Source organism: Pipistrellus hanaki (assembly GCF_964339955.1).
Source record: "Pipistrellus hanaki genome assembly, chromosome: 19".
Taxonomy (NCBI): domain Eukaryota; kingdom Metazoa; phylum Chordata; class Mammalia; order Chiroptera; family Vespertilionidae; genus Pipistrellus; species Pipistrellus hanaki.
Genome location: NC_140521.1, coordinates 163,101 through 190,000, shown reverse-complemented (window position 1 = coordinate 190,000; position 26,900 = coordinate 163,101). Strand labels below are relative to the sequence as shown.

The 26,900-nt window shown below is 54.4% G+C and overlaps 3 protein-coding genes across 4 annotated transcripts in view; 2 read left to right on the top strand and 1 right to left on the bottom strand.

The window, feature by feature from the left end:
* PXMP2 (peroxisomal membrane protein 2) overlaps positions 1 to 4,889 on the top strand; it is a 6,544-nt gene extending 1,655 nt beyond the window's left edge. Inside the window, exons 2-5 of the mRNA XM_084867392.1 lie at positions 187 to 300; positions 1,686 to 1,848; positions 3,448 to 3,567; positions 4,596 to 4,889. Of these exons, the coding sequence (XP_084723518.1) occupies positions 187 to 300; positions 1,686 to 1,848; positions 3,448 to 3,567; positions 4,596 to 4,664 (466 nt within the window). The 3' untranslated portion in view covers positions 4,665 to 4,889. The remainder of the gene's footprint in view (positions 1 to 186; positions 301 to 1,685; positions 1,849 to 3,447; positions 3,568 to 4,595) is intronic.
* Positions 4,890 to 6,030: 1,141 nt separating this feature from the next.
* On the top strand, positions 6,031 to 10,489 carry PGAM5 (PGAM family member 5, mitochondrial serine/threonine protein phosphatase). Of its 2 annotated transcripts, none has more exons than XM_084867391.1 (6): positions 6,031 to 6,302; positions 7,224 to 7,402; positions 8,001 to 8,126; positions 8,204 to 8,292; positions 8,407 to 8,537; positions 9,505 to 10,489. In XM_084867391.1, exons 1-6 carry the CDS (start codon positions 6,112 to 6,114, stop codon positions 9,653 to 9,655), a joined length of 867 nt encoding a protein of 288 aa, XP_084723517.1. In that variant the 5' UTR covers positions 6,031 to 6,111; the 3' UTR covers positions 9,656 to 10,489. The 2 variants fall into 2 exon arrangements, with proteins under 2 accessions (XP_084723517.1, XP_084723516.1); XM_084867390.1 differs by having other exon boundaries at positions 6,062 to 6,302; positions 8,404 to 8,537.
* A 551-nt stretch (positions 10,490 to 11,040) lies between these two features.
* ANKLE2 (ankyrin repeat and LEM domain containing 2) lies at positions 11,041 to 24,756 on the bottom strand. The gene is made up of 13 exons (XM_084867383.1): positions 24,482 to 24,756; positions 21,498 to 21,920; positions 20,485 to 20,691; positions 18,696 to 18,895; positions 18,432 to 18,620; positions 17,915 to 18,037; positions 16,861 to 16,927; positions 15,380 to 15,552; positions 15,197 to 15,303; positions 14,411 to 14,583; positions 13,403 to 14,048; positions 12,832 to 12,963; positions 11,041 to 12,426 (listed from the first exon to the last, which is right to left on the bottom strand). Exons 1-13 carry the CDS (start codon positions 24,666 to 24,668, stop codon positions 12,204 to 12,206), a joined length of 2,850 nt encoding a protein of 949 aa, XP_084723509.1. The 5' UTR covers positions 24,669 to 24,756; the 3' UTR covers positions 11,041 to 12,203.
* Between the last annotated feature and the right edge of the window lie 2,144 nt (positions 24,757 to 26,900).

The following is a 26,900-nucleotide window of genomic DNA, read 5'->3' as shown; positions in this document are numbered from 1 at the left end:
CACCCTCAGGACATCGACACTGGCACACCCACCAAGTGGAGATCCGGCTGGGATCCCCACCCTTTGACACGGGCACCTTGCATTGCAGCTGCTTTGATGAGGACTGGTCTCCGCCCCTCCCCAGCCCGATCTCAGAACAGCCCTCCTGCTGGTCCTCCTGTTTCCTTACTCCCTCTCTGTCCACAGCGGCATTTTGTCAGCACTTGGGAACTTCCTGGCCCAGACTATTAAGAAGCGGAAAAAAGGAAACTGCTCTCAAAAGCTCGAAGTCAGTGGGCCTCTCAGATATGCCATTTATGGGTGAGTTCCACAGCGGAGCCCAGGGCACCCAAGCCAAGTTATCAAGTTTCTGGAGTAATCTAATTTGGAAAAGTAATTGTAAAAAGCATTGGAGGAATAATGGGAGGAAATCAGAACGGGATATCGTTAGCTTATTTTCTAGCTTTATATGGTCAATTTTAATTTCATGGGTGGGCATGGCCTCTTCACTGAGCTGAGAAAACTAAGAGCAGATAAATCCCCAGAACCTAGAGGCCAACCTCAAGACTCGAAGGCCCATGGGAGTGGACATCAGACTCAGATACGGCCAGTTAGTTATTTTCATAGCATTAGCATTAGAAAAGCATCCAGGTGTCCTCTAAAACGTCCAGTTTCCGAACCACTTATTGAATTACAAAAGCTCAGAGATTTAGTTTTACTGATTAAACCCTCCATGAGTTCTCTGGCCAAAAGTAGTGTTTGTATAGATGGATATTTTTTAAGTCTTTTGCAACAATTTTTTTTGCAAAAGATTGATCCCCCCCCCCCCAATTTAAAATTCATAGGTGCCATTTCTGTCCGCATTGTTAACTTTACTCAGCGTATTGAAAGCTGTAATTCCCACCCCGGGGAGGGGACCAGAGCCACCTGGAGGCCTCACCCACCAGTTTTCCATCCTCAAGGCTTCCGTTCTCCTCCCATGGAGAAGCCCTGCTCCAGGCCCCGGGTCCTCAGCGTGAGAACCACTTGTGTAAAGGCTTTCCCTGAGAAGTGGGAAATCCCCGAGTCCCTGCCCATCTTTCTATGACTGAGTTTTAGGGGGCAGCAGCTCATTGTCCCAGGTGCTGTGGCTGGGCCCAGGTCTCTGCACACTCTGGGAAGAGCAGCAGCAACTCGAGCAAGCAGGTGCACAGCCCAGGGTTCACCCTGGCTAACTCCCGAGGGTTTGATGAGAAACTCAAGGGTGGGAGTGGGGGTGCACTTATTCATGCTGAGCACCGACTCCGGCCCTGCCTGAGGCACTGCAGACAGCAGTGAACAGACAGGCACGGTCCTGCCCTGTGACCGCTTTACCTTCTGGGGCAGAGAGAGGGCACTGTGCACTAAGCAAAGGAGTCATGGCACGCGGTGATAAACGCGGTGAGGAAAGCCACCTGGGCCTGGAAGAGGGGCAAGGACAGCAATGGGCTTGGGACCTGGAGCCACCAGGAAAGGACCCTCCAAGCCGCAGTGTTGAGAAGGAGCCGGCTACGTGAAGGAGGGAGGAGCCCAAGGCAGGAAAAGTCCGGTCTGTGAGAAGCAGGCAGGAATGCTGGAAGCAGATTCAAAGCACACTTCCCAGGACCAGGTCTGGGAGAGGCAGGGTTTGGGGGTGAGCCCAGCCCTGAGAAGGTGGCCCAGCTCACCCCACTTCCCTGTGGCCTCAGGTTCTTCTTCACAGGGCCGCTGAGCCACTTCTTCTACCTCTTCATGGAGCACTGGATCCCGCCCGACGTGCCCTGGGCCGGGGTCAAGAGGCTGCTGCTGGACCGCCTCCTCTTCGCGCCGGCCTTCCTGCTGCTGTTCTTCTTCGTCATGAGCTTCCTGGAGGTCGGTCTCTGCTGCCGCTCCCCACTGGGCAAGGGCTCTTAGCCTGGCCCTGGGGGGGATTCAGGGTCCGCCTCTCACATGGAAGGGTCATAGCTGCCTTGGTCAACGTCAGAAGCAAAGCACCGCCGTCCGGCAGTGCCTGTGGGCGCGAGGGGAAGCCACGCAGTCGGGTGTCCCTGAGCGTGGGTTGTGCGGCCGCTCCTCGGGTCAGGCCACTGAATGTGTTAACGAAACACCTCCTCTAGCCTGTCCCCACACTTTCTGACACGTGGATAGCTGTCCTCAGTGTAACGGTTCTCTCAGCAGTCTTGTACATTTTATTTATTATTATTTTTTAAATGTATTTTATTGATTTTTTTACAGAGAGGAAGAGAGAAGGATAGTTAGAAACATTGATGAGAGAGAATCATTGATCAGCTGCCTCTTGCATATCCCCTACTGGGGATGTGCCCACAACCAAGGTACGTGCCCTTGACTGGAATCGAACCCGGGGCCCCTCAGTCCGCAGACTGACGCTCTATCCATTGAACCACACCGGTTGCGGCTCCTGTACGTTTTATACGTTACAAAACATGACTGTGAAGAGAGTCGGTGACGTTTCGGAAGCCTGAGCTAACTCAGCACCCGCAGAGCCTGGGTGCTCCGAGCAGGCCCTCTTACCCACATCGAGCCCACGTCAGAGCCCGCCGCACCAGGCCAGGTCAGCTCTAACGGGCCCTCCAACCCCTGCCCACCGCTCCCTGCCAGCCTGCTCTGGGCCCAGAATGGGTCGTGATCTGCCTTGGAATTTGTTATAGCCAATCGCAGCAGGTAAAGGCTTCTCACTCAGGTTTTACTTCGAAAACTACATCTCCAGCTCTCCTCACTAAGGAGAATAACCTGTGTTGTGTAAAGTGGCCCTGGGGATAAGTAGGAATATGTTTAGACTTAACTGTGACTGCTCGTAATCCCTGAGTAAAAAGAGATGCCTGGGAAGTCCTGGGACGTCTGAGCCGGAGGAAGCAAAGGGTGCCCACGTAGAAGTGAGCGTACAACGGCTGTTTCTTTTTATTTCCTTCCAAACGCAAAGGGACCGCATTTTCATTGACGAGTAAAAAGTGTCATCAAGTGCGTCAAGTCCTGGCACATGAAGGATATATGTAGGAGCACAGTGGGCCACAGCCCACCCAACAGCCACACACACTCCGGCCGCCGCCGCAGCCGGCGTTCCACCTGCCGCAGTGTTCCCCCACAGGCCGTCCTTTTGTGCGGGAGTCCTGGTTGGCCAACTCCTAGAACCGTCCTGAAAGGCCACCGCGTTTGCCCTCCCGGCAGTGATGCAGGATCAGAGCCCTCACACCTACCCTACATCATCAGGCCAGCTCAGGGCGAGGGCGAGGGCGAGGACACAGGTCCCCAGTGTGAGAGCTCACTGCTCTGGTGGTTCCCCAAGTGGACTTAGAGCTGACCGGCTCCTTACCCACTCCATGTGCTGCCCATGTTTACAAGCAACGAATTCGACAGTGAGAACCCCCATTGTATTAGGGTTTGGGGTCCCCAGACCCAGTGCCCCAATCTCCGCCTGAGGCATGGGGCTCCCTCACCGTGGTTTCCTTCCAGGGCGGAGATGCTGCCGCCGGCGCTGCCAAGGTGAGGAGCGCGTTCTGGCCGGCCCTGCAGATGAACTGGCGCGTGTGGACCCCGGTGCAGTTCATTAACGTCAACTACGTCCCCATCCAGGTGAGGCCGCCAGCCTCCCCCAGAGGCCATTTCCCATCAGTCCCCTGTCCCCTTTCCCCTTTGTGACAATCTTTGTTTTCTCAGGGTGACTGTCACTGGGGACCTCTCTCCACACCTCCTTTCCTCTGGGAGGGCCGGGGGTGGGTAGGGCTACTGAAGAGGGGTAAAGGGGTAAACTTGAGAGCGAGCAGACACAGGGGCCACAGGGGCTGAAGACCTGCCTGTGCACAGGCCTGGGGCTCCGAGAGGTGAGTGGTAGGGAGGGTCGAGGGTTTTCCCAAGAGTGAACCCAGGGGACAGATAGATAAGGAGACCATACACTCTCCCCAAAGAAGGAAAGACATGAGAAGACAGGATGGCTGAGGACACGGACCTGTGGTTGTCAGAGGGCAGGCTGGACAGCGGGATCTGTGAAGGTAGCAGGGACAGAGTGCCCTGTGGCTGAAGCTCCATTTTAGTTGGTTGCAGGTGATGCCTAAGGGGCAGTGGTTTATTCAACAAATGTTTGCTGAGCACCTGTTTCCCGCCCTGCTGCTCTAGACTTGGGATCCAGTGGTGAACCAGACAGACCAAACTGTTTCTTCCAAGTAGCTGACCTTCCAGATAGACTCGCTGACTAGAGGTCAGGGGGGGTTGCCTATGAGATCACTGAGGCAGGGCAGCGGGACAGTGACAGCTTAGAGTGAAGAGCAGGTCGGGAGGGTGTCAGAAGGACTGGAGGAAGCCACCTTGTGATGGCCAGTCCGGGGTACGAGGCCGAGCCAGGGCCTGAAGCTGTGTTTGTGAAGGAAGGTAGGGGACAGTTACTGTGTTCCCCTGCTGGTCTGTGTACACCTGGCCAGGCAGGAGCTCTGTCTTCCCCATCGCTCTCTGTGGGGGGTCTGGCCCAGGGCTCCGGACAAAGTAAAGGCCTGTAAGTGCAATGGGCTGGCTGGACCCGCCAGGGAAGGAACTCTGCTCAAGGGGACTGGTGCCAGTGGGTGTGGTCAGGGCCTTGCGCTCACTTGGGCCTCTGTTCCCTCCGGCAGTTCCGCGTGCTTTTTGCCAACCTGGTGGCTCTGTTCTGGTACGCCTACCTGGCCTCCCTGGGGAAGTGAGGACAACCGGAGAGGCTACACCCGCACGGCCAAGCTACACCCGGGGGAGTGCCAGCCTGCCCAGGGTGAGAGCAGAAACAGCCCGGTCAGAACGAGTCTGACTCCAGATCATGTGATCAACGTGCCCTGAAATGATGGAGAAGCAGCAACCTCAAAAACACTAAGAACAACTTGATTTGTCACCTTAGACTGCTTTAGGATCACAATAAACTATAATTAACTGTTTTCAAGGGTAATTTAAGTTTCTCCTAATGACTGCTGTGGCTTTGGTCTCCTAATGACTGCCCTCACGTCTCTTTTTACTTAAAAACAAACAAAACAACAAAAAAAAAAACGTGTGTGTGTGTGTGTGTGAGCGCATGCTTCAGAGAGGAAGGGATAGGGAGAGAGAGAAACATCAATGATGAGAGAGAATCATTGACTGGCTGGGAATGGAGCCCACAACCTGGGCATGTGCCCTGACCAGGAACCGAATCGTGACCACCTGGTTCATGGGTTTATGCTTAACCACTGAGCCATGCCAGCTGGGCCAGAGAGTTTTTTAAAAAAATGTAACTCAGATCATGTCACTTCCCAACCTGAACACCCGCAGGGATGACCCAGGAACTTCACTTACGGGCACGCAACCCCAGAGAACCGAGAGCAGGGACTGGAAGAGAGATTTGCCCACGCGTGTCCACAGCATGGAGGTGGAAACACCCAAGTGTCAACCAGCGGATGAATGGAAAGCAAGATGTGGGCTCTCCATACAGTGGAACCTCATTCAATATTAAGAAGGAAGGGAAGTCAGGCTCCTGCTACATGACGGAGGTGGAAGAAGCTGGTCCCCAAAGAAAAAGTACTAGAGGATCCCACTTATACGCGGTCCCTCGAGTCAACCGCATAGAAACAGACGGCGGGAGCCAGAGCCGCGCGGGAAAACGCGGAGTGAGTGACGTGGGCGGGGGAGTCCGGGAGGACGTAGGGGGGGACAAGGGTGGTGTCGGCTGCACAACGTGGTTAAGACAGTAAGCCCGGTGGCGCCTATTTTACTGCAAACGAAGCCCCCTCTCCTCCCCGGCGGCCCCACAGTTCACTAAACTGAACCCCGAGTGCTCCTCTCCGAGGCCGTCTCGCCCGCCTCCTCTCCGCGCCTGCGCTCTCCCGGGCCCCGCGCTGTCCGGGCGGCGGGGACACTCGCTCTCGAAGGCTCCAGTGACCTGCACCCGGACTTTCTGCAGGAACTGGGGGGGCACGAACCACTGAGCGCTCACTCACCTCTCCGCTGCACCTTCTACCGGAAGTTGGTGTTCTCGGCTGCCCCCGCGGCCCGGAGCCCTAGGAGGCGGGACTTCCGCCCCGCAGCGTCGGCGCGCTCGCCGGGACCAGACGTCGGGCGGAAGCGTGAGCTGCGCCGCGCGCCGTCCGCGCTCTTAGGCGCGTGCGCGGAGCGGGAGGCCCGGCAGGCATGGCGTTCCGGCAGGCGCTGCAGCTGGCGGCCTGCGGCCTGGCGGGCGGCTCGGCCGCCGTGCTCTTCTCGGCCGTGGCGGTGGGAAAGCCCCGCGCGGGTGGGGACGCGGAGCCGCGCGTGGTCGAGCCGCCGGCGTGGGCGGGAGCCGTGCACCCTGGGCCCGGTGTCTGGAACTCCAACTGGGACAGGTGCGCGGCCGGGGCTGCAGGCGGGTGGCGGGTGGGTCCTCCCGGCCCCTCGCCGCGCCGCTCGGTCCGGAAGCCGGTTCACTGAGGGCGGCGTGCTCCGTGCGGGGTCTCTGGCCTGACGTGGGGCGATCCCCCCCGCAGCTGCAGCCCCTCGTCTGCCCAGAGGGCCCTTCGGAGGGGCGAGCGCAGGCGGCGGGGACGGGGGTCATTTCCGTTCTGGGCTGAGGACCTCGCGGCGGGGCTGCCACCCGGTCCCTCCCTGCGCTCGCTCCGGCGGAGGTGGCTGTCGATCCCCCCGCGCCGGGAGGAGGGTGGATGCTGAGGAGGGAGGACCTGCCGAGGCGGGACTCGCAGGCGCCTCCGGGGACCTCGGGTCGGTCCCTGGCCCCAGTGCCCTTATTAGCACTTGAAAGGTGACTCCTGTGACCTGGAAACGGTTCTTAGTCTAATTGAACGTTAATTTACATTTTAAAACCAAAGCCGTGCAGGTGCGTAGGTACTTAGCTGCCGGGGGATAAGTAAAAGTGAGTTCCTGAATGAAATCCCACCACCTCTTCCTGCCCGGAAAGTCCCATGTGCTGCTTAGCGTGACTGGGGAAGTGGAGTTTCATTTTCATTTCATTTTCTTTGTTTCGAATGAAGTAGCCACAGGGCTAGTGGCTACTTTTGGACAGACTCGGCCTCCCCTTCCGCGGGCTGGGCCGCCCTCCCACAGCCGCTCCTCCCCGTTACCTGCTTCCTCTCTCCGTCCTCGCGGAAGGGCTTTGGGTGTCTGTCCGCCCACAGGAGGCCTGGCACCCGGCTCTGGGTGGACGAGGGCACTGGTCCTCGCTGTTTTTGCTGGACAGCAAGGCTCTCTTGTCAGACATTCTTAGGGGTGACATGTGAGGAGGGACATACAGCCTCCTGTCTCAACAACAGGCGAGAACCACTCTCCCTGGTCAACCTGCGGAAGAGGAACTCGTGCTCTGGAGACGAGGACGTGGCGTCCCGGATAGACAACTACAAAGCCAAGGCCACGCGGCACATCTTCCTCATCAGGCACTCCCAGTACCACACGGATGCCCCCCGGGAGAAGGACCGCACCCTGACACCCCTGGGTATGTGGCGGGGCTTGGCCCCGAATGGCCCCTGTGGCAGGGACCTCTGGCCCAGGTTTGAGCATTGTCATTATCGGTAATTCTCAGCCTCTGACACAGAACAGGCTTTGGGAACGTCCTCAGCTTTTTAATCACCAAGATGCTGTGGGTGTGGTTCCAGGCCACGGCAGTAAAGCCGGTTGTCATCGTTTTGCTGGTGAAGGGTCTTGCCTTCAATTTGTAAAAAAAAAAGCAAGGTCGTGCAGCAGCAGAAAACAAGGTTGCCCGTGGTGGGGGGTGCGGCGGCGGCAGGGGGGGGGGTGAGGGGGGGGGCGGTTGGCGCAGGCAGTGACACCCATGTTCACGTCTGTGGGGCTCACACAGCCTTGGAGCCGCAGCCTTTGGACAAAGTTGAGTGAGATTGTGTGAGGGACTCAGAAGTAGTAGGCGGGGCCCACCCAGATTTAGCAATCCTCTACCTTCGTCATTGTTTTTAATGTTTTCTTCTGCCTGGGACTGGAGGTCGCCAGATCGTCTTGTTGTTACTTGGTAAAGACTAAAGTGTGGGGTACACAGGAGGGACTCCGGCCGCATGTAATTCTCACGTTTCACCTTCAAGGTCGTGAGCAGGCTGAACTCACTGGCCTCCGACTTGCAAGCTTGGGGCTGAAGTTTAATAAAATTGTCCATTCCTCCATGACCCGGGCAGTGGAAACCACCGACATCATCAGCAAACACCTGCCAGGTGAGTGGCCGTCCCGCTCCCTCAGCCCCTTGAAGGGACCCCGGGGTCTCCGCTGACCCCTGCTGCTCCCTCCGCAGGGGTCTGCACGGTCAGCACCGACCTGCTGCGGGAAGGCGCCCCCATCGAGCCCGACCCACCCGTGTCTCATTGGAAGCCGGAAGCTGTGGTAAAACGCCCGAGGACAGTGGTCTCCCGCCCTTCCCTTGCTCCTGGCACTCCCCTCCTCCCTCCGTTGGCCTGGCCGCCCCCAGGCTTAGGTGCCTCTCTCTGCCCCCAGCAGTATTATGAAGACGGAGCCAGGATCGAGGCCGCCTTCCGGAACTACATCCACCGGGCGGATGTCAAGCAGCAGGAGGACAGTTACGAGATCTTCATATGCCACGCCAACGTCATCCGCTACATTGTGTGCAGGTGAGGGGCCCGCGGCGCCTCGGCCGGCCTGCCTCTGACCTGCACACAGTCCTGGAGGCCGCGGGTCTGGTAGAATGTCTTTCGTGTGGAGTTTCTCATGATCGTGTGTTTGGGCAGCAGTTGCCGAGGTCCTGTCCCGGTTGTGCACCGTTCCGTGTGTGTGCGCCTGTCCCTGCAGTCGTGTCTCCCCTCGGGGTGACGTGCCCACATCCTGTTTCCTCGGGTTCACACCGACCGAGTGGGGGGCGCCTGGGCTCCACGCCCTTCACTCGGGTGCTCTGGGGGCCCAGCCTCAGCGTTGATTCCCGGGGGCGTGCTGTTTGCTGCTCTGGGCACCTGAGGGCGAGCTGTCGGGCTGCTGTGCTGTGTACAGGACAGAGCATGTTCACATCCTTGGACAGATTGGCCTAAGCAAGGCCCTGCGGGGTACCCTCATGCTGAAACAGCACGGGGGGTGCTAACTGAAGGGCCAGAAAGAGCCAAAGCGTCTCCGTGGTGACAGGGTGCTCTGCTGGCTGACTTAGGGCAGACGCCGAGGACAGGGAAGGGACAGGAGACTGGAGCAGGGTTATTCCTTTAAGTTGTGGCTGCCGGTACAGACAAGCCGGGCCATGCTCCTCGTCCCCAGGCTTTGGGCACGGAGGCTGCGTGGTGGGTGACGCAGTGACACTGAGCTCTTAGTAAACACTAACCATGCCTCATGGAGAGCAGGAAAGGCTCCATAGCCGTGGGCTGGCCTGGCCTGGGCTTCTGGGACAGGCTGTGGGCATTGCTGTTTGGCTGTCCCTGCCTGTCACAATGGGAACAAATCATGTGTACCCAGAGGACACCAGTGGGTTCTGATTCGTGTGCAGGTTGTGACCTGTGCTGCAATCCCACAGCTGCTGTCACTCAGCCCAGCGCCTGGTCTGAGGTGGGGCCCAGAGCTCACAATCCGATCCCTGCAGCACCTTCTCCCTCCCCCCAGGGCGCTGCAGTTCCCTCCAGAAGGCTGGCTCCGCCTCTCCCTCAACAATGGCAGCATCACCCACCTGGTGGTCCGGCCGGACGGCTGCGTGGCACTCAGGGCCCTCGGGGACACAGGGTTCATGCCTCCGGACAAGATCTCCCGCTCCTGAGGGCCCACTCCTCACCGTGCCCGGCTCTGGCATCTGGCACGGGGACCTCCAAGAACACAGAGACTGGCCTCTGTCCACTCCGCAGCTACACTGCGGTCACTCCATTCCTCTAGGACCAGGCGGAGGTGGAGTGGTGTCTACATCACCGCCGTTGTCCTGGCCCAGGATGGAAAGGGGGAACATTCTGGCCCTTTGGCGAGGCCTCACGGTGTCACTATGGAGACCACAGCACCCGCAGTGGCCACACGAGCCCTTGAGGCACTCGGCAAAGCCGTCGGCACCAGGGACTTGGAGAGCCCAGCATTTCCATCCATAACTTATTCCGCTTCGTACATTCTCCACGTTTCTTAAAGCCTTTGGTCACTTTGTCAATAAAGATTTCCATCTGTTCTTGCATGGGAAACCACTGTCTCACTCGGAAGTCCTGTGTCCCTGAAGCTGTTGGGTGAGTGAGGCGAATGTATAACCACTACACTATGGAAACAGCTTGCTGTTGAGTGTGAACACACCTGTTGTTAGTCTCTGGCCAGGTGAGAGGGGTGCCACCTGCTGGTTTCAGGGGAAGGCCAGGTGGGGAACAGCCAGAAGAGTCCTGTTTCAGTAAAATAGCTGACAGCTCATTCTGTTTGCCTCTGGCTATTAAACTTTTGTGCTTATGGGTTAAAATATTTGGACAATGAAGTGTCCATCCAAATATTTACAAAAACTACAATTTCTATGAAGTGGTTATGAACTTTTTCTGTAGTGCAACTAAATGGGATGTCTGATCCATGTCTCTGTCAACTTTGGAAATAACTACAAAAATAAAACTTTATTTTACTGGTTTTCAAAGTACTAATTGTGAATGTTTTAAAGAAACCAGAAGCCTGTACAGCCTGACAAAGGCAGCCACATTGGCTGGGACACCCAGGAATGACAGCTTTGCTGGGCAGCTGCCACCAGAGGCCTTATGACAGGTCTGAGCCAAGACTGTGAGTCTTGACATGACAAATGGCATTTTAGAAGCAGCAACCACACGCACCATTTCTGGAGCGTTTTGACAGCTAACCTGGAATCTGTGCCAACTTCTAAAACCACAAACGTGACAGGAGCACGTATGTCTGACCTCTATGAGGCCAGGGAGCCCAGCACGACTGAGCCCTGGGCCCAGGGGGGCTACAGGCCTGAAGGTGGGGGGCAGGCCCTCTCCCCTGGCCTACCTGTTTGGTGGCATTTCTGCCCTTTGTACAACCTGTGAGGAGCAAGACAGCTTTCCAGAAACCAGAAATGAGCCCCCTCAGGGGGACACAGCTAAAGAGCGGGAGGAGGGTGTTGGGCATTCAGTTACAGTGACGGATGGAAACAGGACAGGTGACCAGAGGCTTCTCACACGACAGGACCAGTAGTCAGCAAAAACCCTATTTTAATTTCATCTGAGTATTTACAGCAATATACAGCACAGCAGGTAAGATTCTAGGAAAAACAGGTCAGCACTCTGAACATCTGCATTCTGATTTCTGTTGAGAACAGATGCCTTTTAAAATGCCATTGGCTTTTACAATATATCTAGACATGAAAACACCTTGTGTAACCACCATTAGAATTTTTAAATCTTGATTCTAATATTCCTGACCTGCCTCTTGTTATTGTGTGAAGTAACAATTTTCATGAATGAAAAAGAATCTCACACACTGTACATTCTCAAAAAACAAGCTCAGAAAAAATAAAAAACGATTTACAAAAGGCACTGAAGTCAGTAAAGCACAGGTAGAGTTTTCTGTCCTTGGACATCTGGTCTGGGCGAAGAGCTGTGGTGCCCCCCACGCTCTGCACACAGACGGGGAGGGAGCACTCCTAAAGTAAACCACACTCGAACAACTAAACCAGGCTCAAACCTGCCAAAAGTCAAAAGTCGACCTCTAGTTTCTGTACATGTTATAAAGGAACTCCAACTGAAGTGAATTCTAAAATATGAGATAATTTCAAAACCGAGAACAACTGACAGATCATCCCACCCCACTGCACCGGCAGCACAGAGCACACGCAGCTCAGAGCTGGCGGGAGGAAACACCTCCTGGCTGTGCAAGTCCTGCTTGAGTATCATCCGCCTCCCAATGGCTGCACATTTCGTCCAAGAGAAAGAACGGCTTTAACTTCATCTAACCAAGGAGCCCAAAAGTGAAAAGCCCTCCCCAGAAAAGGAAGGTGAACAAAATCACCTTAGTTGTCAGAACAGTTGAAGTGAGCATGGCGGTGAGGGGGAGGAGGGCTGGTCCCGCACGGCCATTGTGGGAATGCAGACAGCTTAGCTCCTGCCACACACGCACCAGGATGTCACTGTGGGCTGCATCACGCCGAGTTTTCAGAAAACGTACCCGCGTTTGCTTTCATCAACTTCTCTCAAAATGCCAGAAACCTAAAGTTTACATGAAACGTCTGCATTTTCTAGAACTCTCTTACTTTCAAAATAAGGGTTAATAAGTGAATGAGAATACATCCTTTTTTGTAAATTTTAGCAATGCACACGTTACCCTTCTCAATGACGCGAGAGCCCAGCACCCACACCAGCCTACAAGGCTGCGTGCGGGGCCAGGCGCACCATTCTGCGCAGGTGGCACCCGTTGGCAGGGCTGTAGCGCCCCGGGCTGCCCATACGGGGGGAGAAGGGGGCAGAGCTGGGCTTCCTGGGGCTGCCCCCCGCAGGACCACTTCTCCCTGGGCTGCAGCTCGTCGGGCAATCAAGATCTGGCAGCTGAGACGTCAACTTCCCTTTTATTGAGGGGCTCGGCCAACTGAGAAAACCAAGAAAGGTCTGTGAGCACGGTGGGTGTGGAGAGTGTGGAGGCCACAACAGGACCTGGGCTCCTGCTCCTGAGCTGGGGCTCCACTGTGGCCCCAACCAGAGGCCCTTAGAAGCTCAGAACACTGGCCCTGAAGACTCACAGCTCATGTGACTGTCCATGTGAACCCCACATGACCATGACCAGGAACCCCGGGTACCCCCCACTGCAGCACCCTGTCAGCAGCACCCTTCTGTTCCTGCACCCACTATAGACCTCCCTTCCGCAGTGCCCCAGCCACGGCTGCACCAGAGGAGCTACACGCTAGCGTGGCAGTGTCCTGGCGAACCACCAGGTGTATGTGGGTCAGAATCAACGCTCCGGATGCTAGTCCCAGCAACCCCTGGGCTGTGGTACCTCTGCCTGTCGGAGGGTGGGTAGCCCAGGACAGCGCTCCTCCACCTGTGCACGGCAGGGTGCTGCTGAGGGTCCAGGTCTGCACCCTCCAGAGCTGCCAAGACGTCGCGATCCAGTTTGGACGGCTCTTCCCTGCACGGCATCATAGAGAAGAGAACATGTGACTAGGACAGACTTCACACCCTGCCTTATCTCAGGGACCCAGCACGGTGTGGGGAACACCCCATGGTGTGCCACCGCCCCGAGACCCACCCCTGCTGTGAAAGCGCAGTCCCATTTCCACTGCTGAGAACCACCAACGGGTCAGGCCACCTGGGAGGTGGAGATTGACCCCAGTAGGCCTTTCTTCCTAAAGCTACATTCTTAGAATGTTCGTCATTCTGGGGGCGACCATTTCCCCAGGAAGGACAGCTGCACAAGGACGAGCTAAAAGGACAGGTTCCCACCAGCCCGAGCGCCAGGCTATGGCCGAGAAAGCTTTCAGAGAACCAGTGTCACACGCACATCCCTCACTCCACATCACTGCGCTCAGCCCCGCCCCACAGCCACCCTCATGCTCACCCACTCCTACCCCAGAAGGAAGAGCCTCCGGACAGGCTCCTTCCTGGCGGTGACCCCCAAGGGCTCGGAGGATGCAGAGGTGCAGCTGTGCTGGGCCTCGTGGCCGGGACAGTGGGGGCCCAGGCACATGTTGGCAATGCCCGCCGATATCTCGCCTTCCGTCCTTGCTTGACTGCTTCCAAGTCTGTCGGCCGCAGGAGGCTCTGCATCACTGTCCACTGCTTCTGGTCTCGCCGTCAGGATCTCCTCCTCTCTCGTTTCCACACTTTCACTTGGTGTCTCGGGAAACCCACTTCCTAGATTCTGCAACTGGAGCTTATCGAACTCCACAGTCAAGCCGGAGACAGGCGACGAGAGGGCTTCCTCCCCGCTGGCGGCCTCTGTCCTCTTCCCACGCTGGGTCCTGCCCCCGCTCCCAGGGCTGCAGAAGCCGTTCCTGCTGCCGGGGGGACAGGACCGCGCCGCGTCTTCTATAAGGTCCGCCCTCTGCTCCGAGGGGAGGATGTCACCCCCCGAGCCTCTGGAGGCCCTGGCTGAGGGCTGGCTGTGGTTCCGAGCTGTGTTCTGCCGGTTTTTAATCTCTTCCAAGCTCATGTCACCGTCTTCCCCCAGAAAGGCCCTCACGGAGATGGGACTGCTGCACTTCCCACGACAGCCTGTGGGGAGACAGTGGCTCCTCAGGTGCAGGTAACAGAGTCCGAGGACATGCACTAGGACAGCACAGTCCCCATGACCAACCCGCCTCTCATCACAGCCTCCTCAGACACAAGACAGACCACCCACCCTGCTGCAGGGAAGGACCAGCAGGGGAAGCAAACTGAAGCAGCCTCCAGGAAAAGGAGAAGGCAGGCAAAGTCGAAGCAGCCACAGGGAGAGCGGGCGGCCTGGTGCCTTCCTCTGATCAAGGACCCCGGCACCGAGAGCCTGAGGGGCAGAGGAGCAGCGGGCGCCCGCGCATCGGCAGGGACGTGCTCCTGGTCCAAGTCCTGGGAGCACAGGGACGCCCACAGGCCCTCACCAAAGGCAGAAGCCTCGTTTTCTCCTAGGTCTCGTTGGGCCTTTCTGCCCACTTCCTGCTGTGCGAGGTATTCCTCCAGCTTCTGCAGGCCCTCCTGGGAAGACAGGTCAGCGAAACAGCCCAGAAAGTCCCAGTACTCGACCCAGGGGTACCCCAGCTCATGAGCCAGCTGCCTGTGGGAATAAAGCACAGGAGAGTTGTGCAGCCAGAGGAAAAACTCCCAGAGCTGTCACACAGCAAAGAGCAGTTAAGGAAGAACACCGCAATCAGACACACCTTCCTAACACACCACAGAGATAAAAGACAAAACAGCAAAAACAGACAAACGGTTAGTTTTAATAAAAGAGTGATAAAAAGTTGGATAGGATTCTGGTTTTGACCAGGCATATAAAATTTACAAGTTCTTTTCAAGTTCAAGCTGTACACCTGAAACTGGGCACAGATTTTGCGAAAAGGTTCTAAAGCATTTCAGTGACACTTTATTTGATTGCATTATAATTTGGCTCCCTGATTATGACTTACAGCTTCTAGCCACCCTGAGTCCTGTGTCCTATTTTCTCCCGCCCTGCAAGGAAGCACCCATTGCAGGCCTCCTCACTCAAAACCCGTCCATCCCTCAGACACGGCGTCCCCTTGGGGAGGGATGCAGCATGTACAAGGTTTGCAGGAACCAGAGCTCAGGAAGAAAGGTGTCCTGGGAACTCTGGCTCTCAAGGCAGACGTCCCGAGCTCCCGCCCGCCAGCACACGCACACAGAGCGGACACACGCCTTCGCCGCCTTCCTACCTTCCCATTCTCTCCATGCCCCGTTCTGGGTCCGATTTCCGGACACTGTGGAAGAAGCCTGCTTTCTCCCGAGGCGGGGTTTTCCAGAGTTTGCGAAAGTCTCTTGCCTACGAGGAGAAAGCGTGTGAGCTGTGCAACGGGGGCAGCGAGGAGCTCCTGCCGGAAGCTTCCACAGCAGCTCACCTTGGCGGGACTCATGGGCCCTGCGAAGGCCCGCAGGGTCAGAACGGGGTCCCTGGGGCTGCCTCCACCATGGCTGACGTGCGCGGTCTCGGCCGTCTGGTCTGGAGACCACAGCTCCCCGATCACTGGGGACGAGGTGTCCTCTGCCCTCAGGAGAGGCACGTAGTAGTGACCTGGGAAGACACCAGCGCTGAGCCACCTGCCGACGCTCCTCACCTCAGGGCGTCAGACACCACACGGCGACGCCATGCTCTTTGCAAGGAAAGGCTGCCATCTCTGGAGCTGAAGGACCTGGTGAGAGGCCAGGCTGTGCCAGTCTCACTAATGAGCCTACGTTCTCCCTCTGCCGGGAAGAAAAAGGGGAGGAGAGTGCAAACAACTCCTCACCTCAGGTCAGAAGGACTGAGGCAGGCCTGTGTGGACAAGATCAGCATACATAGGCAGCAGAGAAATGTTAAAAAGAAGGTACATTTTCACCTCTCCCTTTCCAATTCCCTATCCTTTCTGTATGTCACAATTCTGTGTCACTGACACATCTTTAAACAGCAGTGGAACCACAAGACCGTGGAGGGAGGTCACGAGGGACAGTGTGGCGAGGTCAGGGGGAGGTTCAGCAGGGAAGCTCCGAGAGAGTGTGCGGACAGCTGGCTGTCATGTGCCAGCAGACCGCATTTACAAAAGCAGGAGGTGGCAGCAGCATCTGTCAAATGGGAACTGACCGACGGGGACTTGGTAAGATTGGAAGCCAGAGGGGGCGAGACAGGCAGCCAGTGGCGGTCAAAGACCTCTGGCTCAGATGACACGGAGGCACTTCTGCCGAGTCCCCGAACCTCACTGGAAACGACAGAGGAGAGTGGGAAAGGCCGCTTCTGAAGCCAGCCCTCCTCACGCCAGAGCCTGCCAGCTGGGGGGCACAGAGGCCACGTCCCAGCAGCTCCGGACCAGGGAGCGAGGCCCCGAGGCAGAGGCGGAACTCCACAGATCCACCAGCTCACGTCGTGAAAAGCCGAGCAGGCAATCCAACTCTGGGCCCAGAGTGAGGAGGCCCAGGGCCGGCCAGGCCTCAGACTGGGACTGCCCAGGAAGCCAAGGGAGGAGCCGTCTGGCTTGCCAAGGGGGCAGGGCCTGGCACGGAAATGATGATAGGGAGCTTCTGATGGACCACTGAGCAGCCAGGGAGCTCGGCACAGCCTCTCCGACCTGCTTCCACCTGAGAAAGGTCAGATACGCCTGCTACGGGAGTGGCTGCAGAGGGCAAGGGGTGAGGCCATGAACAACATGGCCCTCAAAGGAGGGATTATATGGAGACAGACCTGGAACTCGAGCTGGGCGTTCGGGAGATAGTACTATGACGAGAGCTGCAGGTGGAGCTCACCCACAGCCCTGGCTTCACTCCCAAACACAGCCAGGCTCGGATGCTGTCCAGTCCTGCCCAACAATGGGCCTTCCCCCTTACACTCCACACCGATGCCCCCCCTTACCCTTTAGATATTCTCTAATTCGTTCCTTCAGTTCCACAGATTTATTCTTGCTTCTTTCACAAATAACCTGTTTAAAAACACACAGAGTTATGTGAAGTTCATTCTAAATCTTAATTTATCACATTTTCTTATCATTCAAGTTCCTACAACAACAAAGTAAGAATAGTATCTTATACTCAAAGAATAGAATCTTATGCACAAAGCCCACACCAAAAACCGTGTGCTGAGCAGCACACACTTCTAGAACATCTGTAACAGCTTAAGGGACAGGACAGGAAGAAAAACTCAGAGTATGGGTCATTTTCATTTCCTCCTGCATGCTGCTCTACATGCTAAGTTTCTGCACGGAAAGGAAGTCTTAGCGTGTGTGGTCGAGTCAGAGCAGAGCGCTCAGCCAGGCTCACAGCCTCCCGTGCTCCGAGTCCCGCTGCCTGAGCCTGCGGCTTGGCAGGGCTGACACAGAACACCTAGGTACCATGTGTTTCTAAAGGGCGCAGGTCCAGGCCAGCTAACAGCTCTAATCCATGGTCAGGTCCCTTCCTTCTCCACTCCACAGGCACAGACACCTCAAGCCTTTCTAAGGCACACTGTGCTCAATTGCCAGAGTGTATAGATCATGACAAGGCCTGCTTTATAAGGCTTGTAAGGGTCAGGCAGGAATGTGTGGGCGGGGCTTCGGACAGCCCCTAGTGCCACGAGCTGAACATGTCAGCAGTTTACACATCATCACCATCACCATCACCATCACTACCGTCACCCTCACGACCACCACCATCACCCTCACCATCATCATCACTATCACCCTCACTACCATCATTACAACCATCACTACCAACTGAGGAATGTACAAGGGACCCTTGATACAGACTGGTAGCTGTTGAGAATAAAGTAAAACCAGCACACTGGGGCTGCTCATTCCCTCCTGGCTCTGCAGATGCCTCTTCCTCAGCAGACAGGCTCTAACACTCAGAGTGACTCCTGACTTCCCAGTGGCTGTGATCACAGACTGTAAGTCTGCTAACACTACACAGTGACAGCGTTCACAGGTACTTACGTTCTCAGGGGTTTTATCACACTTATTCCGTGGGCATTTTACAATCAAAGGGTGTGAAGAAAGCACGTTGACCACATCCGCATTCCCAAACTTACAAGCAAAATGCAACGGCGTGTCGTAGCCCTGAGAGATGCAGAGAAAGAATAGTTTACTTAAAAGAGAGAAAATATTAGAAAGTTAAAGCCACAAACAATGCTCCACCTGGGACCACGATGCTTCTCAGATGCTTCTCAATGGCCTGACTTGGTCCCTACAGCTGCACCTCCATGCTGCCTGCAGCCCAGGGGCCTGCCGGTCACAGCTCTCCGCTTGGTGAGGTGGACATGTGTGTGTGAGTGGCTGTTTTCCAACTGTCAGGAGCTCCCTAAGCTCAGTGAATGCAAGCCTCCTTCCTGGCCCCCCGCGAGCACTGACAAAGTGCAGGGACTAGGCAAATACTCAATGCCAGGAACCCGAGTCTTGGTGTAACTGAGACTGGCTGTCACGTCACGGAAGGAAGAGAAGGCGCCACACTCACCCCCTTGTCAGGCGTGTTCAGGTACAGATCGAGGATGTAACAAATGCGGTTCTGCAGCATGTCCAGGGCGTCATCGGGGTACATGAGCCGCATGAACTCGGGGTTCTCTAGCGTCTCCAGAGTCAGCTGGCAGATGGAAGCCTGATTCTCTCTGGCAGCAACGTGCATGACATTGTACCTACATCCCTCCTGAAGAAAACCAGATTTTGAGCCTCATGTTTGCCAGCAGAGCCTTGAAGCTAAGGATGCTGGATGCAGGCTTACCTGCACGATGGTTGGATTGTCCCCCGAACCAATCAGATACCGAGGATTACTCCAGATAAGGTCAGAAAAGGTGTCTTCGTCTCCCTGCTCCACAGCTTTCCGCAATTTAGAAGTGAGGTCTTGCGTACGGGGATTTTTATAGCTGTTTGCTCGCTCTCTGTTTACGGTTTCTGACTCAGAAAAGCACAAGCCATCTGTTGCTAAGAGACAATTTAAGAACATTTAATTTGAATAAATTACAGATACAACTACTGCAGATTTGAAAAGGAACTAAAAATAATCTAAAGAAAAAGACAGAAGAAATTAATAAACATAAAGGTTAAAGTGATTAAACAGAACATGAACAATCACAGCAACAAGAAATGTTAGAACAGTTAAATGAAACTCAAAAAACAGTTGGAAAAAACCTATCTATATATAAAAGCCCAAGTAACCAAGTGACCAAACAACAGAATGACCAGTTGACTGGTCACTATGATGCATACTGACCACCAGGGGGAAAACACTCAATGCAGGAGTTGCCCCTGGTGGTCAGTGTGCTGGCCAACTTCCTGCAGTCCCTCCCCACAGCCGGCCAGTCCCAATTGGCCCTGATCTTCGGCCAGGCGGAGGGATCCTACCCATGTACAAATTCGTGCACTGCGCCTCTAGTAATAGATAGTCCCCCGATAAACATGATTTTTTTTTTTTTTAAATAACATTTACTTTCACAAACATTTCCTCAGCCCCCCCTGTGCTGCACTGAGGGTGCTGAGTCTGTGGTCTAGATGGTGACAGGTGGGACAATGACAGTCCTCAGCAGACAGCCAATGTGGAGCCTCCAGCAGTGGCACAAACACAGGCAGCTGTAAGTGAAGAGCCAACCCCCCTGGACTCCAGCTGGGAAAGCTCTGTGAGAGGGCTGAGCTCAGCAGCTGGAGGGCACGGGGACACCTGGCCATGGCACTGCTCCGATCATAAAGCACACGGAGCACGACCATGAAGGCAGTGAGCCACAGTGATGTCTATCGGTCCAATGACAACACCTGGAGAGGTGTGAGAGCGATCTTCTCGAGGGAAATTCACAAACTGGGTAGCGGGAAGCTTGTCTGAAACCATTCTGGTTTCCCTGTAAGAAGCATCTGTGTAAGGCCCAGCAAGGGACCAGAGGAAACGCAGCGGACGGGACTCTGGACGGATGGCCCGTGTCTGCAGGGAGAGGGCCTTCCTCTGGACCCCAGCCAGCCTCGGAAGCAGGACAACTGTGAGCCCCAAGAAGGAACAAGACTGAGGCCAGGGCTTTGCACAATGCCGACAACAAAGGCCCCTTCACTAGACTGGGTTCTGAGCCAAGAGGGGTGTGGTCACCTTGCTGACTGAATGGATTGTCTGGGTCAAAGCTGGGGCCACAGTCCTAGAAGCAGGTGTAGCTTCAGGTGAGCAATAGACTGGTCTTGGCATAAAAAAAGGGCCCCTGAATCTAATCGGCAAAGGGAGATAGGAAGACAGAGAAAACTGGACAAAAGGTTGATGGTGGTCCTTTCACTGCTCCTCCCACAGCCCGTCAGCATTGGGGCCTAGAGTATCGGCCTGACCTACTCAGCTCCCCCTCAACTCTACCCTAATGGTCCCCGGTCCCCCAGCCCAGCACATTCTCTTCCAGCTGCTCCATGGCCTGGGCCTTCACTTCCTGGCAAACTGGACTTCTCTCAAAGGCAGAGAAAACCAACTCCTGTATATAAGGAGAGCACAAAACACATGTGGGCAAATCTGACAGTAATGCCAAGCTGTGAACTGCTATATAATTTACCTTTTACCCCACCATTGCTAGAGAGTGATGCCATTTTCACAGGAGAAAGTTGTGAAGAAGTTTTGCTCGGAGAAGGAAAATAACAACAAATTCCTCTAGCAAATTTCTCAGCATCTTCTCTGCTTGAAAAAGCTTTAAATCGGGATCCTTTGATCATCTTGACAGCTTGCAATGCTTCCTTTTTATCTTCATAAACATGAATTCTTTCTGGGAAAATAACAGACGGAAAACAGAGAGTAAGTAGAGCCACTGTCACGAAGTCACTCCGAAGCCCTGAGTTTAACAGTAAACAGTTGTTACCCAGCTGCCTGACTTTTCTCTTATTTAATGTTTCCTACTCTTAATCCTGAAGAAAAAGAAATTTCACATTTTCTTCATGTACTGTATATATAATATATATATTATATCCTAATCAACAAGTTTCCATTAATTCTTTCCAGTACTACTTTACTTGTTTCAAACAGCAATTTTTTTATGTTGAAAATTATTTATTGCCCATTTGCATTCGTTAACATAATAGATGTTCAGGTTATGTTGAAAAAAAATTTAAAAAGGCCCTGGCTGGTTTGGCTCAGTGGATAGAGCGTCAGCCTGCGGATCAAGGGTCCCGGGTTCAATTCCAATCAGGGGCATATGCCTAGGTTGTGGGCCCGGTTTCCAGTGGGGGTGTGTGCAGGAGGCAGCCAATCAATGACTCTCTCTCATCATTGATATTTCTCTCTCCCTCTCTGAAATCAATTTATTTTTTTAAAAAGAAAATGAGGAAGATGATTAACAAATAGTAGCCAGTTCATAAATATTTTTCTTGATTTTTGAAAATTCATATATAGATAAAAAAAAATGTTTTAAGGAGATTCATATATACATAAAAATGCCAACAGTGGTTAATTTGGGATAACGATTGTGGTGACTAGATTACTCTCTCTCCTCTGCTGTTGGGATTTTTAAGATCACTTAGCCTTGCTGTCCAGGCACCCCCTCCCTAGGTAAAAAACATCATGCTGTCACTTTACCATTCCGCGCTGGGGAATCCGCGTAGGCCGGGAACACCCCATAGTACAGAGGCGGCTCAGCAGACGCCCTCTCCGCAGTTTTGGGGCCGTCAACGCCAGGCACAGCACTGAAGGCCACGGAGCAGGTCTCAGACTTCAGGGTCTCTTTCTCCGGAGGGTTCAAGCCCACTCTGTAACCAAAATCTCTGTCTTCAGAAAAGCTGACTTGCTCTGCCGGGCTTCCTATGGTGGCCTGGTAGGGAGGGTGTGATGGAAGGGGTCTTCTGTGCTCTAATAAAGCCTGAGCCAATTTTTTCTCAAAAATGAACCTTGTGGTTGCAGTAATGGGTCCACATTTCAATCCGGCTTTGACAATTTCTTCTCTGAGGTCATCTGGATTTAGGAGTTTTAGTCGAGCTAAGATGGCATCCATTGTCATTGTACCTAGGCCCAAAACAACACAAATCAATTCGATGGTTTAAGTAAATCTTTTCTTTAAGAAGTGGTGCCCTGGCCAGGTAGCTCAGTTAGAGCATCGTCCAGATATGACAAGGTTTTGGGCTCTATCCCTGGTCAGGGCACATACAAGAATCAACCATTGGCCCTAACCAGTCTGACTCAGTGGACTAAAGTGTCCTGGGTTTGATCCCAGTTGATGGCATATGCCTGGGTTGTAGGCTCAATCTCCAATGGAGGGCATGCAGGAGGCAGCCAATCTATGATTCTCCTCATCACTGATGCTTCTATCTCTCTTTCTCTCTTCCTTCCTCTCTGAAATCAACAAAAATTTTTTTTTAAAGAATCAATCATTGAATGCATAAGTGGAACAACAAATCAATCATTTCTTCTGTATCTCAAATCAATAAAAAAAAATAATGGCAAAAAAAAAGCTTCAAATTTTCATTTCAATGCAGTGTTTGTCCACACTCTCTGGAGTCTATGACCTCCCTATGAAAATTTTCATTAAGGCGTTGGTTTCCAAATCTATCACAACATAAACAAAACAAAGATACCCAGTATCTGGGTCATTTGGATAAGAATCTTATCACCTAGCACAATCACAAGGCAGGATCACACTAACTAACATTCCAGGTCGGTAATCACTGGGGAAACTGGCACACTCCTTTGCTGCTAGTTGGAGTGTAATTTGGAACCAATAACAAGGACGGAAACTGGACAGACTATCCAAGCTCCAACTCCAGAAATTTATCCCACAGACAGACTTGCACTTTATTCTGTAAGTGACAAGTTATGCAAAGACTTACAACAGAGAACTAAGGACACAGATAGATGCTCTGGCAGACATTCTGCTGACGCTAACAAGTAGCTCAAACTTAAATTTTTTTGTGAGCCTTCCCCTGTGCTTGGTGCTGTTTTGAGCACTCTACATACTCAAAATTATTTAATGGCAACAGTAAGTCCGCCTCGCAGGTATCATCACTGATCACACACTCTCCCCCCCACCCCCCCTTTTTACAGATGAAAAACCCAAAACACAGAGGAGCTAAGTAACTTGTTCAGGTTGCACAGCTACCAGACAAACAGACTGGAGTGGGAGCTTTCACCCATGTATGTGAAGCACGAGCAGATAAGTCTATGGAGCACAGCTAGAATCAGGGAGGAGGTAAAAATGGCAGGGACCTGACCACTGTGATTAATGGGGCTGGAGCCAAGGGCTCAGGCTAGACCAGGAGGTCGTAGGGATGGCCGGATGAGATGCCATGCGAGGGCCCTGAGGGACTGTAGGCGGCCTGGTCCAAGTGCCCAGGAAGTGAGTCCACCCAAGGCAGAGAATATTGGACATAGAGCCAATGGAGATTGAGGCCCTGAGCATCAGAAACACCTAGAGCACACCACATGGGCACTTCAGTTTTCAAGTCTGAGATTTAGGAGACAGTAAGTTCAGAGGGGGGAAAAAGAGACTGGGAGTCCTTAGCAAGATTCAGACAACATTAATACCGGCTGTCGTAGGACTCTGGGCAAAAGGGGTTCCTCCTATTCTGCCTACTTTTGTGCACTTCTTTTCAAAAAGCCTTTTAGGGTGCTGCCTCCCACAGCCCAACTCCAAGATTTCAAAAACAGCTGGTACTTATTTGCAGAGGAGAATTCGTCTGATAAACAGACACTGTATTGCACAGCCCCCCCCCCCCCAAGCTGCCAAAGAACTTGAAGGGGGAGGCCGGGGGAGCACAGGGTCCCACCGGGGAGGGCACCCATTCGGATGCTCTGTACACCGATTCCACCATGGGAAGCTAGCCCTAGCCTGTTTGGCTCAGTGGACAGAGCGCCGGTCTTCGGAAGGGTCCCGGGTTCGATTCCATGCCTGGGTTGCGGACTCGATCCCCAGGAGGGGCCGTGCAGGAGGCAGCCGATCAATGACTCTCATCATTGATGTTTCTACCTCTCTCTCCCTCACCCTTCCTCTCCAAAATCAATAAAAATGTTTTTAAAAAACACTTTAAAAAGTGGAAAGCTAAAAACGTAAAGACACCGTCATTCCAGCCCCTACAGCCCGTCTCTGGGGAGGTTTGCAGTCCGGGGTCTGTGCTGCACCGGGTTTCCGGGCCGGGTTGGCCGGGTCAGCGGACGGATCAGCGTGTCGCCTACGGCCTTGTTCCAGGGAAGGAGCAGGCGGAACCACCGGCAAACGCGACAGGCGGAGGGCAGGTCGGCCCTTCCGCTTTCCATTCAAAACACACACACAAACCCCCGACAAACCCGGCCTTCCCACCGGAGAAACCCAACGTGCGAGCCAGGGGGGGCGGCTGACGCGGGAACCCTGCGGACGCGCTGACAGCCAGACGCCAGGGGTCCGCTCCGCAGTCACCAGGCTCCGACGGACGGACGGACGGATGGACGGATAAGACAGATCGGCCTCAGCGCCGCGCCGTCGTCTGCACGTTAAGGGCCCCGGAGTGGGACTCCCGGCCTCGCACCGGAACAGCGGCCTCAGGCGCGGGTGGGCCCAGGCCCGAGGGGAGCGGAGGGGCGCGGACGGGCCTTACCTGGGACCGAGTCAGGGTCCGCGGCCGCGCGGGACGGCGGGGCGGGGAGCGAGCTCCGGCCCTGGCCCCGCGGCCGCTTCTCCAGCCGCCGCACCAGCCAGCGCACCGCGAGCAGCAGCACCGAGGCGCCCAGCAGCTCCCAGGCCAGCGCAGCCCACTCGGCGGCCACCAGCCGGGGCCACAGCATCGCCACCGCCCTCCGGCCGCCGCCGCTGCCGCCGTCGCCGCGGAGAAGACGCGCGCCCCTAAGGACCCCGCGTCTCGGGCTGCCCGGGGCTATGCCTGACGAATCGACTCGCGGGTGTCTGCCGGCGCGCGGTGCCGAGGCTACACGCGCGGCCACGGCACTTGAACCTGGGTTCTATAACTCAGCGAGGGAGCGTGGCCGCGGTCCCGACATCTGCCGGGGCGAGGAGGCCGAGCGTGGCGTCAGGCAGTAGCGCGGGCAGCCCGAGGCGCGGGGTACTGAAGCGGACGCGGGCCTGCAGCGGTGTCCCGGGGCGGGGGCGTGGCCCCGGCGGCTCCGGAGGGGCGTGTCCCGGGTGGCTCCGGTTTCCCGGGCAACGACCCTGCTGGCACGCCTCCGGACTGCGCTGTTTCTCGGACTCCGGCTGTAGAACTTCTTCCGCGTGCTGGAGACATAGACGTCCGACTGCTCCCGTTTTAGCGAGAGCATTTCCCGTTAAGAAGAACCGGCTCTTAGGAGGACGACCCTCTTTTAGGCCGGAGTCCATGCGCTTCCTCTTTTAGGGCCTGATCATTTTCCTCCCAACCCAGCTTTCTGATTCCATTAGGTATGTTCACATCTATCCTGAATATTTTCTCCAGACCCTGAACATGGAGACAACATCAAACACTGAGCCAAGCTCTGGGAGCTCATTGCCAACACGTGTACGCTGAGGAATGCGAAACACATCATCAGAAATGGAGGGATCCAGGTCAAGATGCCCCGTTGTCTGGCGTAATAATCCACTGACTATGGTCGTACCAGCCACGCTAAAGAAGAGGTTTTTATAAAATGTTCCACAGATGGTAGAATGGTAAATGAATCGGCTGCAGTCGCTGGTATTAGAAACAATATGGCATGGCTTAGCTGGTCTTGCTCAGTGGGTAGAGCATCGGCCTATGGACTGAAGGGTCCCAGGTTTGCTTCTGGTCAAGGGCACATGCCCAGATTTGGGGCTTGATTCCCAGTGGGGGGCGTGTATAAAGCAGCTGATCGATGAATTTCTTTCGTCATTGATGTTTCTATCTCTCCCTCTCCTTCCTCTGTGAAATCAATAAAAACAACAATTCGGCAAAGGCAATTATTTACTGGTATGAGAATGGTTGTGTGATGATAGAAAAAAAATGGAGGTAAGAGAAGTAGCAAGTTAAATGCCTCAATAATAAAATCTACCAAGTAATTGAAGAAAATCCATTTGTAATTTAAAAAGCAATTCGTGAGCCCTAACCGGTTTGGCTCAGTGGATAGATTGTTGCCTGCAGACTGAAGGGTTCCGGGTTTGATTCCTGGTCTGGGCACATGCCTAGGTTGCAGTCTTGGTCCCCAGTGGTGGTGGTGGTGGTGGTGGTGGGGGGAGATGTGCAGGAGGCAGCCAATCAATGATTCTTTCTCATCATTGATGCTTCTATATCTCTCTCCTTTTCCCTTCCTCTCTGGAATATATATATATATATATTTATTTATTTATTTTATTATTTTTTTTTAATGCTGAGTCAGCCCTAGATGGTTTGACTGTGGATAGAGCATTGGCCTACAGACCAAAGGGTCCCAGATTAGATAGATTCCAGTCAAGGGCACGACCCTTGGTTGCAGGCTCCTCCTGGGCCCTGGTCGGGGCACATGCAAGAGGCAACACATTGATGTTTCTCTCACATCAATGTTTCTCCTCTGTGCCTTTCCTTCTCTCTTCCCCTCTCCTTAAAAATCAATCCTCGTGTGAGGATTCTCTCTCTCTCTCTCTCTCTCTCTCTCTCACACACACACACACACACACACACACACACACACACAAAAGCTGAGTTAGAGCCGAAACCGGTTTGGCTCAATGGATAGAGCGTCGGCCTGTGGACTGAAAGGTCCCAGGTTCGATTCCTGTCAAGGGCATGTACCTTGGTTGCTGGCACATCCCCAGTAGGGGGTGTGCAAGAGGCAGCTGATGGATGTTTCTCTCTCATCGATGTTTCTTTCTATCCCTCTCTCTTCCTCTCTGTAAAAAATCAATAAAATATATTAAAAAAAAAAAAAAAAAAAAAAAGCTGAGTCAGAGTTACGGACCTGCTATCAGGAGGTCAGCCGGGCACAGGGCTGGCCAGCATCTCAGAACAGGATGCATGTGTGGACCCTCTGCAGCTCAAACAGCCAACACCCTTTGCTGCCCCTCCCCTGCCCCCGCCCCTGTCCACTCCCCTCCTG

Excerpts from the sequence above, each read along its gene's own strand:
- PGAM5 (XM_084867390.1), top strand. The coding sequence starts at position 6,112 with ATGGCGTTCCGGCAGGCGCTGCAGCTGGCGGCCTGCGGCCTGGCGGGC. Across the intron at positions 6,303-7,223 it reads TGGAACTCCAACTGGGACAG|GCGAGAACCACTCTCCCTGG; the intron begins GTGCGCGGCCGG and ends TCTCAACAACAG. Across the intron at positions 8,538-9,504 it reads ATCCGCTACATTGTGTGCAG|GGCGCTGCAGTTCCCTCCAG; the intron begins GTGAGGGGCCCG and ends CCCTCCCCCCAG.
- ANKLE2 (XM_084867383.1), bottom strand. The coding sequence starts at position 24,668 with ATGCTGTGGCCCCGGCTGGTGGCCGCCGAGTGGGCTGCGCTGGCCTGG. Across the intron at positions 18,896-20,484 it reads TAGCAATGGTGGGGTAAAAG|CAACAGATGGCTTGTGCTTT; the intron begins GTAAATTATATA and ends ATTGTCTCTTAG. Across the intron at positions 16,928-17,914 it reads GTGATAAAACCCCTGAGAAC|GTTATTTGTGAAAGAAGCAA; the intron begins GTAAGTACCTGT and ends GTTTTTAAACAG.